Below are 13,226 nucleotides of genomic sequence, written 5' to 3'. Positions count from 1 at the left end.
AAGGACTGTGAAAACTGCCTTTGTAAGAATTTGCCAGCTCAATATAAGTTGGGCACTATTCCTGACATGTTATTAATAGCTGATATTTGTAGATTCCCCCAAATCAATTTTTATTATGGCTCCCTTATATTAATATACACTGTTGATTTTTTTTTTCTAGCTCTGTGGCTGTTCGTTGGGGTAGGCCTGCTGGGATTAGGATTGCGATATAAAGCTTATGAGAAAAAATTAGGACATGGGGTGAGTCATTTGCTTGCTTTTAATCCATTTAAATTTGATTTTAACTGTTTACTTTATTTTGACAGATATACTGCTTAATTGCGATAATCTCTAAGTGGTACATACACAGCTCACTCAGTTCAAACTGCAAAATCAGAAAGAAATACAGTGGTACCTCCGGTTGTGGACGGGATCTGTTCCGGAGGTTCGGTAGGATCCCTCAGGTTTCTGCAACCTGAGGACCGCTTCTGTGCATGCGCGCGGGGCGAAACCGATAAATACTTATGGGTTTGCCGCACGCGCATCCCGAAGTTTACATAAACAGAGGGTTGTGTAAACGGAGGTATGACTGTATCATTTATAATACTTGCATCTTTACATGCAAATACTAGTGCAGAAACAATATTTAACATGGGCAGGCAAACTAAGGCCTGGGGGCCGGATCTGGCCCAATCGCCTTCTAAATCTGGCCTGCGGACGGTTTGGGAATCAGCGTGTTTTTACATGAGTAGAATGTGTCCTTTTATTTAAAATGCATCTCTGGGTTATTTGTGGGGCTGGCCTGGTGTTTTTACATGAGTTGAATGTGTCCTTTTATTTAAAATGCATCTCTGGGTTATTTGTGAGGGATGCGGGTGGCGCTGTGGTCTAAACCACTGAGCCTAGGACTTGCCAATCAGAAGGTTAGTGGTTTGAATCCCCGCAACGGGGTGAGCTCCCATTGTTCGGTCCCAGCTCCTGCCCACCTAGCAGTTAGAAAGCATGTCAAAGTGCAAGTAGATTAATAGGTACCACTCCGGCGAGAAGGCAAACAGTGTTTCTGTGCACTGCTCTGGTTCGCCAGAAGCAGCTTAGTCATGCTGGCCACATGACCTGGAAGCTGTCTGCGGACAAACGCTGGCTCCTTCAGCCTATAGAGCGAGATGAGCACGCAACCCAAGAGTTGTCCACGACTGGACCTAACGGTCAGGGGTACCTTTACCTTTACCGGGTTATTTGTGGGGCATAGGAATTTGTTCATTCCCCCCCCCAAAAAAAATATAGTCCGGCCCCCCACAAGGTCTGTGGGACAGTGGACCGGCCCTCCTGCTGAAAAAGTTTGCTGACCCCTAATCTTTAAGGACGAATTCACAGTACTCAGCGTGTGCTGTGCCTTGATTATTATACAAAATGATGACAATTCAAAGTTTCTGTAAGGCTCCAGCACTCAGCGCTTTTTGACGGAGCATGGTCACGATTCAGCTACAAAATGATAGATGTACATGCAAAAGCCACAGCACCCACGACAAATCCTAGACTGGACCTAAATAAGAGTAACTAAAAATAATTTTAAATCAGATCATTCCCCTGGCCTATACTAGGTCATAATTTTGGAATAACTCCCCCATATTTTGTCCTTATGTATGATGTATATATCATTATATACGGCACCTTACCAGTTTTCACTAGCAAACAAGACAGGCTCCTGTTTCAAAGAGCTTGCAGTGAGGAAGGCAATAGGGGAAGGAGATACAGGAGAAAGGTATACAACTGCAGTTACATGTACTTTGACTTGGATACATCTAGGGAAGAGAACTGGGATTTGTTATTTCCTTTTGTCATGCGTTCCTTTATTTTCTCTATTTTGGGGCAAATATTATGTGTATAAGGGATGCGGGTGGCGCTGTGGGTTAAACCACAGAGCCTAGGACTCTAGAACGTCAGCCGTTCGAACCCCCATGACAGGGTGAGCTCCCGTTGCTCGGTCCCTGCTCCTGCCAACCTAGCAGTTCGAAAGCATGTCAAAGTGCAAGCAGATAAATAGGTAAACGGCGGGAAGGTAAACGGTGTTTCAGTGCGCTGCTCTGGTGTAGCGGCTTAGTCATGCTGGCCACATGACCCGTAAGCTGTATGCTGGCTCCCTTGGCCAATAAAGCGAGATGAGTGCTGCAACCCCCGTCAGCCACGACTGGACCTAATGGTCAGGGGTCCCTTTACCTTTACCTTTTTATTATGCGCATATTATACCAACCTCTGTAATCCTATCAGCCACTTTTGTATTGCTCGCACACTAGTCAAAGAACGTGATTGTAAATGTAGTAAGATTGAACTTTTTGTTTTCCCTTCTGATTTATCTGTAGCCTCCAAAGAAAAACTTTTCAGCCCTGATTTGGCCATTCAGGTTTGGCTATGATAATGATGGGTGGTCCAGCTTAGAGCGATCGGTCGTCCTTCTGAATCAAACAGGTACTTTCAACAAAATCATATAGCTTGTGCATTATGCCTCTCTTGTCTTCTGTGATAGACTCTTCCACCTGTGGCAGAGGGGTATAGAACCAAGAAATCAGAGCTCTGGGCTAGAATGGGAACAACCTTCAGTTGCTATAATTATTTTTGTTGTTAATTATGATTGCTATTATGTCATACTAATGTTATGGGGGGAAAGCAGAAACGTCATTCAGGTGAGTAACACAAGGAGACATAGTTTTTTTCTATTAGATATTTGTATTAGATATTGTCTTTCACAAAAACCAGTATTGCTCCTGTGGAGTGAGAAGATGAGATCATTTTATTCCCCCCCCCCTTGCATACTAAAGCCTTTTACCAAAAGAGTCAATGAGACAATGCAGAGATAGCAGAATCAATAATATGCTTTGTATTTTGACAGAAAAAATTGAAACGGTTGATGTTATGAGATTACTACCCAGTTTCCCGCTGTTTGCTTGCCTCTCTTTTCAAACAATAAATAAATAAATAAATACTGAAGGTATATTAATATAGCTACACTTCTCAACCCATTGTTTTGTTTCCCAGGGGCAGACTTTATTACTATTGTGGAGAGTGACGCTTCTAAGCCATTCATTGGGAACAATGATCCAACCATGTGGTTGGGAGAGAAACTTGGTTTTTACACAGATTTTGGCCCAAGTACCCGAGATCATACTTGGGGGTGAGTGAACTGTATTTGATTACAGAGGTGCAATAGGTGATTAAAGACATAGATATTTGATGCATTGTAATAAGAATGCTATTGTGTTTATATCAAGTGTGATATCAAGTTACCGTATTTTTCACCCTATAGGGCTCACCGTCCCATAGGGCGCACCGTCCCATAGGGCACACCGTCCCATAGGGCGCACCTAGTTTTTTTTTGGGGGGGGGGTGGAATAAAGAAATAAAAATTTATTTCCCCCCTAGGCGCGGGGCTGGGGCGGGGGAAGCCCAAGCTTCCCCCAACCCCAGCCCCCAGAACAGGCTGCTATCCGCAAGCCTAGGGAGCCTGACGAGAAGTCGCGCAGGTCTCCCATGGCTTGCAGAGAGCTGTGCGAAGCCTGAAGCCTGGGGCGTGCTGAGCTCAGCGCGCCCCAGGCTTCGGGATGCAGGCAGCTCTCCATAAGCCGTGGGAGAGCTGCGCGACTTCGCGCCGGGCTCCCACAGCTTGCGGATAGCTTCCTGAAGCCTGGAGAGCGAGATGGGTCGGTGCGCACCGATCCCTCTCGCTCTCCAGGCTTCAGCGAAAGCCTACATTCGCCCCATAGGACGCACACACATTTCCCCTCCTATGGGGCGAAAAATACAGTATATCATTTTCCTGGGTTTCTTTCTTTCTTTCGTTTTGGATGCAGATACTTCTGAATTATGGCATTTCATAACATGCCTTCATTATCCCATATCCCATAGGGCATGTCCTGCATCCTGAACATGCCTTTAGCTAACTCTCAGTCCTCTACAGGTCTAGTTTGGATTTCGCTAAACCATAATTTTACATGACCCGAAGCAGTCACTGTGAATTCCAGGCTTGCAAGGTCTTCCCCCCGCCCCGCCCCGTCTCATCCAGTGTGGCTATGAGGAGATTGCAAGCTTTTGCTTCATATTTTGCTTAACCACGGCTTCTCATTTTATCCAAGCTGCAGTCTTGGTATTAAATGGGGAGAGATGTGGAAAGCATGTACCTTGAATTCTCATCTAGAACTTCCTAGAATGATGATATGGAAGTGAGAGAGGAATTTGTTGGCTTACATGATTTCCCCGCCATGCCATAGAACATTATCTGTTCCTGGACCTAAAGCCACAACATCCCATAATTTTCACCCTTATCTTTTATTGAATCCTGCTCAAGCTTTAAACCCTATTTAGCTATGAGATGATTACCCAGTTTCTTGAGTCAGCCTCTTTTGCCCTGTTCTCCTATCCTAGCTCATTAAGTCTCCTACCCAGTGGTGATACCTTGAACGACTGCCTTGGGTCACTGAACTGCAGGTGCTGGTTTTAGTTTCCATTGTGCTTTGGAACTAGCTGTGTTCAGTAATTTTACTTTAATGTAACGCAGGATGATGGTTCTGTCAAGATATCCCATCGTGAAGTCCAGACACCATCTTCTCCCTTCTCCTGAGGGAGAGATAGCACCAGCCATCTCCATGACTGTGAACTTCACAGGGAAACTGGTGGATTTTGTGGTTGCTCATTTTGGAAATGAAGAGTATGTATGAAAATTGTTGTGAACAGAAAATAAGCCAACTATTTAAGATAATACAATTATTATTATTATTCCATCCACATCTGAGAAAAATACTGATATCGGTAATGGATGGATGTCATCCAGTACTGAAGATTAGAATCAACCGGAGTCATGTTCTTTTGAGTAGTTTTTTTAAAAAATAAAATTTATTTGGCTTTACAAATTAGTGTTTACATTCAAAGTCTTGTATAGAAAACAAATAAACAAGATTCTTTCTGGGTGGCTTCCAACCAAATATTAAAAACACAATACAGAATTAAACATTAAAAATTTCCCTAAACAGGGCTGCCTTCAGATGTCTTTTAAAAGTAAGATAGCTGCTTATTTCCTTGACATCTCATGGGAGGGCGTTCCACAGGGCAGGCGCCACTACTGAGAAGGCCCTCTGCCAGGATCCGTGTAACCTCACTTCTCTCAGGGAGAGAACCTCCAGAAGGCCCTCGGCACTGGACCTCAGTGTCCGGGCTGAACGCTGGGGGTGGAGACGCTCCTTCAGGTATACAGGACTGAGGCCGTTTTCCTCCACCCACTTCCCTCCACCCCTCCTTGGGTTTTTTACTTAACCTTTTCTATTGCATATCATCGTCACCCCAATTTTTCAGTTGTCCATTGTGTCCAAGTCTTTGTTACATTACAAGAGTTGTTTTAAACCTGCTAAAGAGTTCAAATGTTTACAGTGGTCTTCCAAATATAATATAAATTTCCCCCATTCTCTGTTGAAATTTTGACCTTCCTGATTTCCGCCATTTCCTCCTAGTCTAAGAGTTTCATCTGCCATTCTACTCTGGTAGGGACCTTGTTGTGTTTCCAGCTCTGAGCTACCAGCATTCTGGCTGCTGCCGTTGCATGTTATTTTGAGTACTGTAGTTGATTAAAAAATGAGAGTGAAAGTAGGGAGGGCAGACGAAAAACAGAAGATGTTGTGGAACTCAGGTCGGCTCTGTGTTTTGCAGAGCCGAAGGACTGGTTGATACAAGCACATAAATCAGTTAATATCTCATCAGACATGATGAGGAGCAGTTGGGTTTGTGAACTGAGTTCATTGAGAAGTGCTATTTGGTGGTGTTAAATATTAAATATAAGTGTGGTGGCTCTGGCACATGTGCAAATCCATACCACTTTTAGATGGAGTGGTATGGAATAGAAATTCCTTTCCTTTCACTTTGCTCAATGACTAGACCAAGAAGATTAATATTCTATTTTTAAAAATGCTTTTGTCAGGTGCTGGTGTGGTTGCTCGAGAGTAAACAGGCAAGACTCCGACCTGTCTTTTCCAGGCTTTATTCTTGGTGCAACCTATTTACAGTGAAGAGCGTCGTAAGTTCATGTCTGGCTCAATCACTAGTAGAACCTGGGAGTGGTTGGTCTTTGTACCTCCCCCAGCATAAAAGTCGTGTCACCCCCAACCTTTTCCGCCCCTCCCTGCACCGAACTCTACTGCGCAGAATGGGCGCTGGCAGGGGCGTACTTCCCGCCTCTCTGGTTTGCTCAGGCTCGGTGTTGAGGCTCTTCCTAGCATTCCCTGGTCCCTGCACCATTTCCCACTGGAGATGAGGCTTTCCTCCTCGCCAGAGGAGGAACTGCTTTGCAAGATTTTCAGAGGCTCCCTATAACACAACTGCCCTTCCATCTCTCGCCTCTGAGTTGATGGCAGTTCCCTGACAGCTTTATATGTCCAATTTAGCATCTTATGAAAAACATAGCCTGACAGTGTTTATGACTGTGCTAGAGACAAAAAAAGGCAAAAGTAACCTTATTGGCCAGTAAGGAAGAATCCAAAATCCACACCAGGACAATAAAGGAGCGTCTCCACCCCCATCATTCTGCCTGGACACTGAGATCCAGTGCCGAGGGCCTTCTGGCGGTTCCTTCCCTGCAAGAAGTGAGGTTACACGGATCCAGGCAGAGGGCCTTCTCAGGAGTGGCACCCGCCCTGTGGAACACCCTCCCACCAGATGTCAAGGAAATAAACTACCAGACTTTTAGAAGACATCTGAAGGCAGCCCTGTTTAGGGAAGCTTTTAATGTTTAATAGACTATTGTATTTTAATATTTTGTTGGAAGCCGCCCAGAGTGGCTGGGGAAACACAGCCAGATGGGCAGGGTATAAATAAATATATTATTATTATTATTATTATTATTATTATTATTATTATTATTAGGCTAGGCAAAATGTTACAAAATAGTGTACAAGCTTTGAGTTCTCCGGAATGCTTAATCAAGCTAGATGGTACGCAAACCAAGGGTGGGAACTGGAAAAGAACTTGGCTGATATTGGAGCCCTGGAGTTGTTTGCATTTAGTTTCAGTCTTTAATGGCGCTTGCTCATGATTAAAATGGTGGGGTGCTGGATGGACTCAAATCTGTGCTCAGCCATATAGAAAATGTCTTGGGCATGTCGCTAGTTCTCAGCCTAACCAACCTCACATGGCTGCTGTGAAGATAAAATGGGGTAACTACATTTATGCCCCCTTGAACATTTTTGAGAATGGGTAGGCCACATATGTGATCAGCAACAAATATAATGGATTGCAGTTGTTAGCAGAAATATTTGCGATTCCCCCTCTCTCCCTAGAAACTGCAATTTCTCTAGAAAGATGAATCGTATCTTATGACTGGAATTCTTGCCACTGCCATTTCCTTCAAATAATAATCGTATCTTATTTCCCACCCCCAGAGAAGACTCAGATAGAGAGCTTCAAGCAATAGCTGTGTCTAATTTATTGAAGATGAGCTCTAACCAGGTTGTGTTTCTAGGATACATCACTTCAGCTCCTGGTTCCAGAGATTACTTGCAAATAATTGAAAATGGCAACGTTAAGGTATTACAGTTATGATCCAAAATCATTTTTGTAAAAATACAAGATCTGTAACAATGCAGTTTGGTGGCCTGGGTACATATTTACGGCATAATAGTAAATTAAAATGAAACTGTGCATGCATTGGTTTTTAAAAAGGTGGTCAGAATCATAATGTGCAAAAAGCACTGTGTGGACAATTACCCAGGCTGGATAGCAGAGTGCTTATCTAAAGAACAATGAAGAGAAATGCATAGTCAATGGAAGCCTGAAATGAAAGTGATTAGAACAAATCATCTCCTAAACCCAATTTCATCGACGTCATCTCCTCTCTCACCTAACCACAAACAAAATCCCTGCCCTCCATAGCTGCTGTTCCATGCTCCCTTCAGCTCTCCCACTTATTTAACATTCAATACAGTGGTACCTTGGGTTAAGAACTTAATTCGTTCCGGAGGTCCGTTCTTAACCTGAAACTGTTCTTAACCTGAAGCACCACTAATGGGTGAACTGTTCTTAACCTGAAGCACTAGCTAATGGAGCCTCCCACTGCCGCTGCGCGGTTTCCGTTCTCATCCTGAAGCAAAGTTCTTAACCCGAGGTACTATTTCTGGGTTAGTGGAGTCTGTGACGTGAAGCGTCTGTAATCTGAAGCGTCTGTAACCCAAGGTACCACTGTACTCCAAACACTCTCCTCTTCCCTCCAAAAACATAGTTCACTACATATTTAAAGACCAAGCCTTTATAAGTAGGATTGGTCTATATTGTTTTTCGTCCTCACCCCTTCCGCATATTCTTAAGCAGCCCAAGGCACATGCTTCTGGTTCACATTTTTGGTTTTTCCATAGGTGTGTCAGAAGTCTATAAAAGGGCCCCCTCCCCACTTGCTTACTTACTTACAGCTACAAACACTCAACCACATCCATATCATAGATCAACTTCTGTTCTGACCGCTTACGCAATGCTCTGTCAACCAATTTCTCCAGGGGCCCAATGTTCACTATCTAACTTCCCCCCACTGCACCCTTGATCTCTCAGTATTTCATGCCCCTGAGTTCCTATGGGGCTATTTTTATTATTTAAGCATCTGCAAACATTGGGGTTACTAAGAGTCTACTGATATCACTCTCTAGTCTGTGGATGCTGTGATTATAACTAGGAAAGCATGAGCACAAGAAGACTCGCATCAATCTTAGAATGATTTGCACAATCCCCACAGGCTAATATTTTAAAATAGTTCAATACCGGTAGTTTCTCTGGTTTTGCAAATTCTAGCTTCAGTTTGATCATCCGAAACATATAAACAGAGTGACTTTGTTAGCATCTGCTGAAACTTTTTTCACGAACCATTTCCCCTTGCATTTGTTTTACTGCTGCTTAGGATATCGACAACACAGATCAAGACAGATGGTGCAGTTATATAATGTATCGTGGATTAATAAGGTACGTTAAATAGATACCTTGGTTGTTTGCCTATGGACCCTCCCTCTCTTCCTGTCTCATACACTCAGCTGCCATTTTATGTGCTGTGCATGCCTGTATCATGCTCTGTATTTTCGAGCGACCAGTTTGAGGGGCAGGTTTTGTATCATCAGACTGTGACACAGGGTGTGTTCACATTAAAAGGTAAAGGACCCCTTGACGGTTAAGTCCATTCAAGGACAACTATGGGGTCACTATTATCTCATGTACCACCTAACAGAAAATGGATGTTGTTCTCCCCTTCCAGCTGTCCAACATCAGTACAGCTTTAATTCATTTCTGTTTGTGTACACACTGGGGTGAGGGTGTTTATGGGGTAGGGATAGATTTACTCTATGCAAGGGCGTTCAAACCTTGACAAGAGATGAATTTGGAAGGTGTGAAGCTGTTGGATAGCATTGTGTGAACATGCATTAAGAACACAGTACAGTCGTACCTTGGTTGTCGAACACCTTGTGACTCGAACGTTTTGGCTCCCGAACGCCGCAAACTCAGAAGTGAGTGTTCCGGTTTGCAAATGTTCTTTGGAAGCTGAACGTCCGACGCGGCTTCCGTGGCTTCCAGTTGAGTGCAGGAAGCTCCTGCAGCCAATCAGAAGCCGCGCCTTGGTTTCTGAACGTTTTCGGAAGTCCAACGGACTTCTGGAATGGATTCTGTCTGAAAACCAAGGTACGACTGTACTGGAAACGCAGTGCGTTCACAGCAAATGGGAATGTCTCCATCTCTTTAACCTTTTCCTATAGAAATGAATGATTACCATTCATTTGTATTTGTTCAAAGTGGATGCAGCTTTCTTAAAATGGTATTAATTTTGTCTGCAGGTCAAATTATTCCTTACTGGTGCAAACTGAGCCCTCATCCGCACTATAAATTTAAAGCAGTATCCCCCCCAAAGAATCCTGGGAACATTAGTTTGTTAAGAGTGCTGAGACTTGTCAGGAGACTCCTATTCCCCCCTTTGAGCTACAATTGCCAGAGTGGTTAACCATCAGTCCCTCTTCCCAGGGAACTCTGGGAATTGTAGCTCTGTGAAAGGAATGGGAGTCAACACCCTCAACAAGCTACTATTCCCATTATTATTTGGTGGGGAGGCGAACCATGGCTGTTTAAAGTGGTGTGTATAGCACAGATGGGGCCTGAGTTGTGCTTTTAGAGCAGCTAGTGGTGCAATGGGTCAGTGTGTCCAGCTGTTAACCAGACGATTTGTATTGTGGTTCAAGCTCACCCAAGAACTGCTTAGGGCTGGATTCCTGCATTGCAGGGGGTTGGACTAGATGACCCTTGGGGTCTCTTCCAACTCCACAATTCCATTATTTAATTCTATTAATAGCTTGAGAAGCAGTTAATTAGATACTGAAACCTGCCATTTATATTATCGGATGGCAAACAGTCACAAAGGCTAGAAACTATTTGGAAATCTTGAATGAGTAAAAAGATAAAATGAATGAGATGTTTCACTTCATTGAAAAAAATTATTTGCATTTATGGCAGATTGGGCTATGCTCGAATTTCTCATGCTCATCTGAGTGATTCTGAACTTCAAATGGCAAAATTTAGAATCCCAGATGACCCAGATAATTATATTGACAATGACAAACTCACCATTGACCCCAGTGAAGTATCGAAGGAAACACATTTTGCCACAAGGTTAGTGCATTTAAAACTAAAATGTGCCACAATGTTTTCAAGTGAGTGGCTTTGAAATTGCCATCAGTTTTGTGAACATGAAATATGGGAATCAGTAAGTTTAGCAGCCTGTACCTATGACTTGCTTTAAAGAGATTCCTTTTTTGTAATTCTTTTTTTGAGAATTGCTCTCTCAGAGAATGAATTCAGCTGGCGAGTATGGGCAGGATTGTAGCCAACATGGGGCCACTGAGAAACCAGAGTCAGCATATTTAGTTTGCCAAATTTATATATATATATAAAATTAGAGACAAAAAATGCCTAAGGGAGCACCTCACTCCCAAAGAGAATAGTGCATACTCAGAGTTTATGTTGGGCATAAAATACAGAAAAGTGGCTTGTGCATGTGAAGAAACTGAAATTGAGTATCCTGGAAGAGAAAATGGCTGGCTAGTAAAAGTTAAAGGGACCCCTGACCGTTAGGTCCAGTCGCGGATGACTCTGGGGTTGCGGTGCTCATCTCGCTCTATAGGCTGAGGGAGCCGGCGTTTGTCCGCAGACAGCTTCCGGGTCATGTGGCCAACATGACCAAGCCACTTCTGGAGAACCAGAGCAGTGCATGGAAATGCTGTTTACTTTCCCGCTGGAGCGGCACCTATTTATCTACTTGCACTTTGACGTGCTTTCGAACTGCTAGGTTGGCAGGAGCTGCGACCAAGCAACGGGAGCTCACCCCGTTGCGGGGATTCAAACCGCCGACCTTCTGCTTGGCAAGCCCTAGGCTCAGTGGTTTAGACCACAGCGCCAACAAAGTACTCAACACTGCAGCATTTTGCTGCAGTTCCCATTTGAATGATAGTTGTTCTATCATTGTGGATAGTTCATTATGTACCAAGTCTCAATGAAATCAAAGAATCATGTAGCACAACTACAGTATATGCATGTTTACTCAGAAGTAAGTCTCAGTGAATTCAGTGGGGCTTAGTTCCACCAGATATGTGTCCAAAGGCAGAAGGAAACCTGTGTACTGGGGCAGTAAAATTAAATAATCTAATTTCAATTTATTTTCTACCCTGATATTACTAATTACATTTTTTTTTGCTATAAAGCTGCACAATTAGGGAAGGAGAAAGATGCTTATACCATGAACGTCTCACACATTATTTTTGTACAGGTTTGGATGTTATCAAGATGGGCACAATTATGAGATGAACCATCGTTTTCACATGAGCACACCAAAGTACTTTAAGCAAGCTAGCTGCTAGAAGAATGACACGCCAACAGGTTAGCAAAAAGGAGGACACCCACTGCACTGTGAAAACCAATGACTTAGGACTGAGCCACATCCACTTTCATGTCTCATGGACTTAAACCAAATGGATCACCCTGGCCTTGCACAAGAGAAACAAAATAAACCATGTGAAATAAGCAACATGTGTAAATGTGTGTAATTCAGGCCACAGCATCCAGCTTTTCACACTATTCCATTTGGTTTGATGGGGCAGCAAACGTGTGTTGTTTTGTGTGTTTGTCTGTTCGTGTTCAATGCCACTGCTAACTACTTAATGCATTCAGAAAAGTAGAGTTTGCTTATGAAAATGGCGATTATATTTGTAGAAGAAAATTTCCTATACTGTACAGTGGTACCTCGGTTTACGAACTTAATCCATTTCGGAAGTCCATTCTTAAACCAAACTGTTCTTAAACCGAGGCGTGCTTTCCCTAATGAGGCCACCCGCCGCCAGTGCCCTTCCACCGTTCGGATTCTGTTCTTAGACTGAGGTAAAGTTCTCAAACCGGGACACTATTTCTGGTTTTGCGGAGTTTGTAAACCGAATCGTTCTAAAACTGGACTGTTCTTAAACCGGACTGGCCTTTAGTGCAATGCATCTGTTTGTCCTCTAGGGGCCAAGTATATATCAGAAGTATGGTCCTCTTATGAATAGTGGAGACAATGCATCTCTGTGCTGCTTAGAAACTTGCTGCATAGTTTGAAAGCTAGGTCATAGTAAGCCTCTCGTTTCCTAGGAGTGGGTGCAAGTGGGGCTGGCTCTATTCATAACTCCCTATTGTAAGTTGGACAGTATATACACTGTGTTGCCTATTTTACTCTGTTTATGCTAGTTAAAGCATGGAATTGGTGCTATGGCATGCAACTTCAAAACATCTTCTGAAGCTTCTCCAGCTGGCAACGGTCATCTGGAAATTGCTTCCCAAACTCAACTATTCAGTCACTCTTTAGTCCCTGTCCTAAAATGGCATTTTCTGTCATACATTCTAAACCTTTGCTCTACCCATTTGCAGTATTGGTGCACCTTGTATGACATTGCCCTACCCACAGCAGTCATTAGTTCTCATCCTAAGTATTTATTGTCCCTGCAAGTATCCTAAATGGAGTTGTTTGGACTTTTTACAACTTTGGGACTCTGAAAACATATACGGAATAGTAGAGGTGTCCGGCACATATCTGTTGCAGGTATTGCATTTTGCTGCTATTGTGCTAAGGAATATATTGAAAGCCAACTGAAACAAAATCTCATTTGTTTGAATAATAGGATACTTTTAGTTCACATCAGAAGTTGTTACAAAGATTAGAGAGAAAT

At 43.2% G+C, this 13,226-nt stretch overlaps 1 protein-coding gene across 3 annotated transcripts in view; it reads left to right on the top strand.

Moving 5' to 3' along the window:
* The window catches only part of CWH43 (cell wall biogenesis 43 C-terminal homolog), a 41,621-nt gene extending 29,617 nt beyond the window's left edge, over positions 1-12,004 (top strand). For 2 of the 3 annotated variants that reach the window (XM_081875782.1, XM_081875781.1), the window contains exons 11-18: positions 161-240; positions 2,340-2,445; positions 3,013-3,148; positions 4,529-4,678; positions 7,395-7,539; positions 8,897-8,958; positions 10,489-10,644; positions 11,798-12,004. In XM_081875782.1, the coding sequence (XP_081731908.1) occupies positions 161-240; positions 2,340-2,445; positions 3,013-3,148; positions 4,529-4,678; positions 7,395-7,539; positions 8,897-8,958; positions 10,489-10,644; positions 11,798-11,888 (926 nt within the window). In that variant the 3' untranslated portion in view covers positions 11,889-12,004. Of the gene's footprint in view, positions 1-160; positions 241-2,339; positions 2,446-3,012; positions 3,149-4,528; positions 4,679-7,394; positions 7,540-8,896; positions 8,959-10,488; positions 10,645-11,797 lie in introns of those variants that run through there. The other variant, XR_014160043.1, reaches the window with a different exon arrangement.
* The last annotated feature ends 1,222 nt before the right edge of the window (positions 12,005-13,226 follow it).

Source organism: Podarcis erhardii (genome assembly GCF_964252035.2).
Source record: "Podarcis erhardii genome assembly, chromosome: 9".
NCBI classification, from domain to species: domain Eukaryota; kingdom Metazoa; phylum Chordata; class Lepidosauria; order Squamata; family Lacertidae; genus Podarcis; species Podarcis erhardii.
The sequence above is the reverse complement of the archived record's forward strand: the minus strand, read 5'-3'. Positions and strand labels throughout refer to the sequence as shown.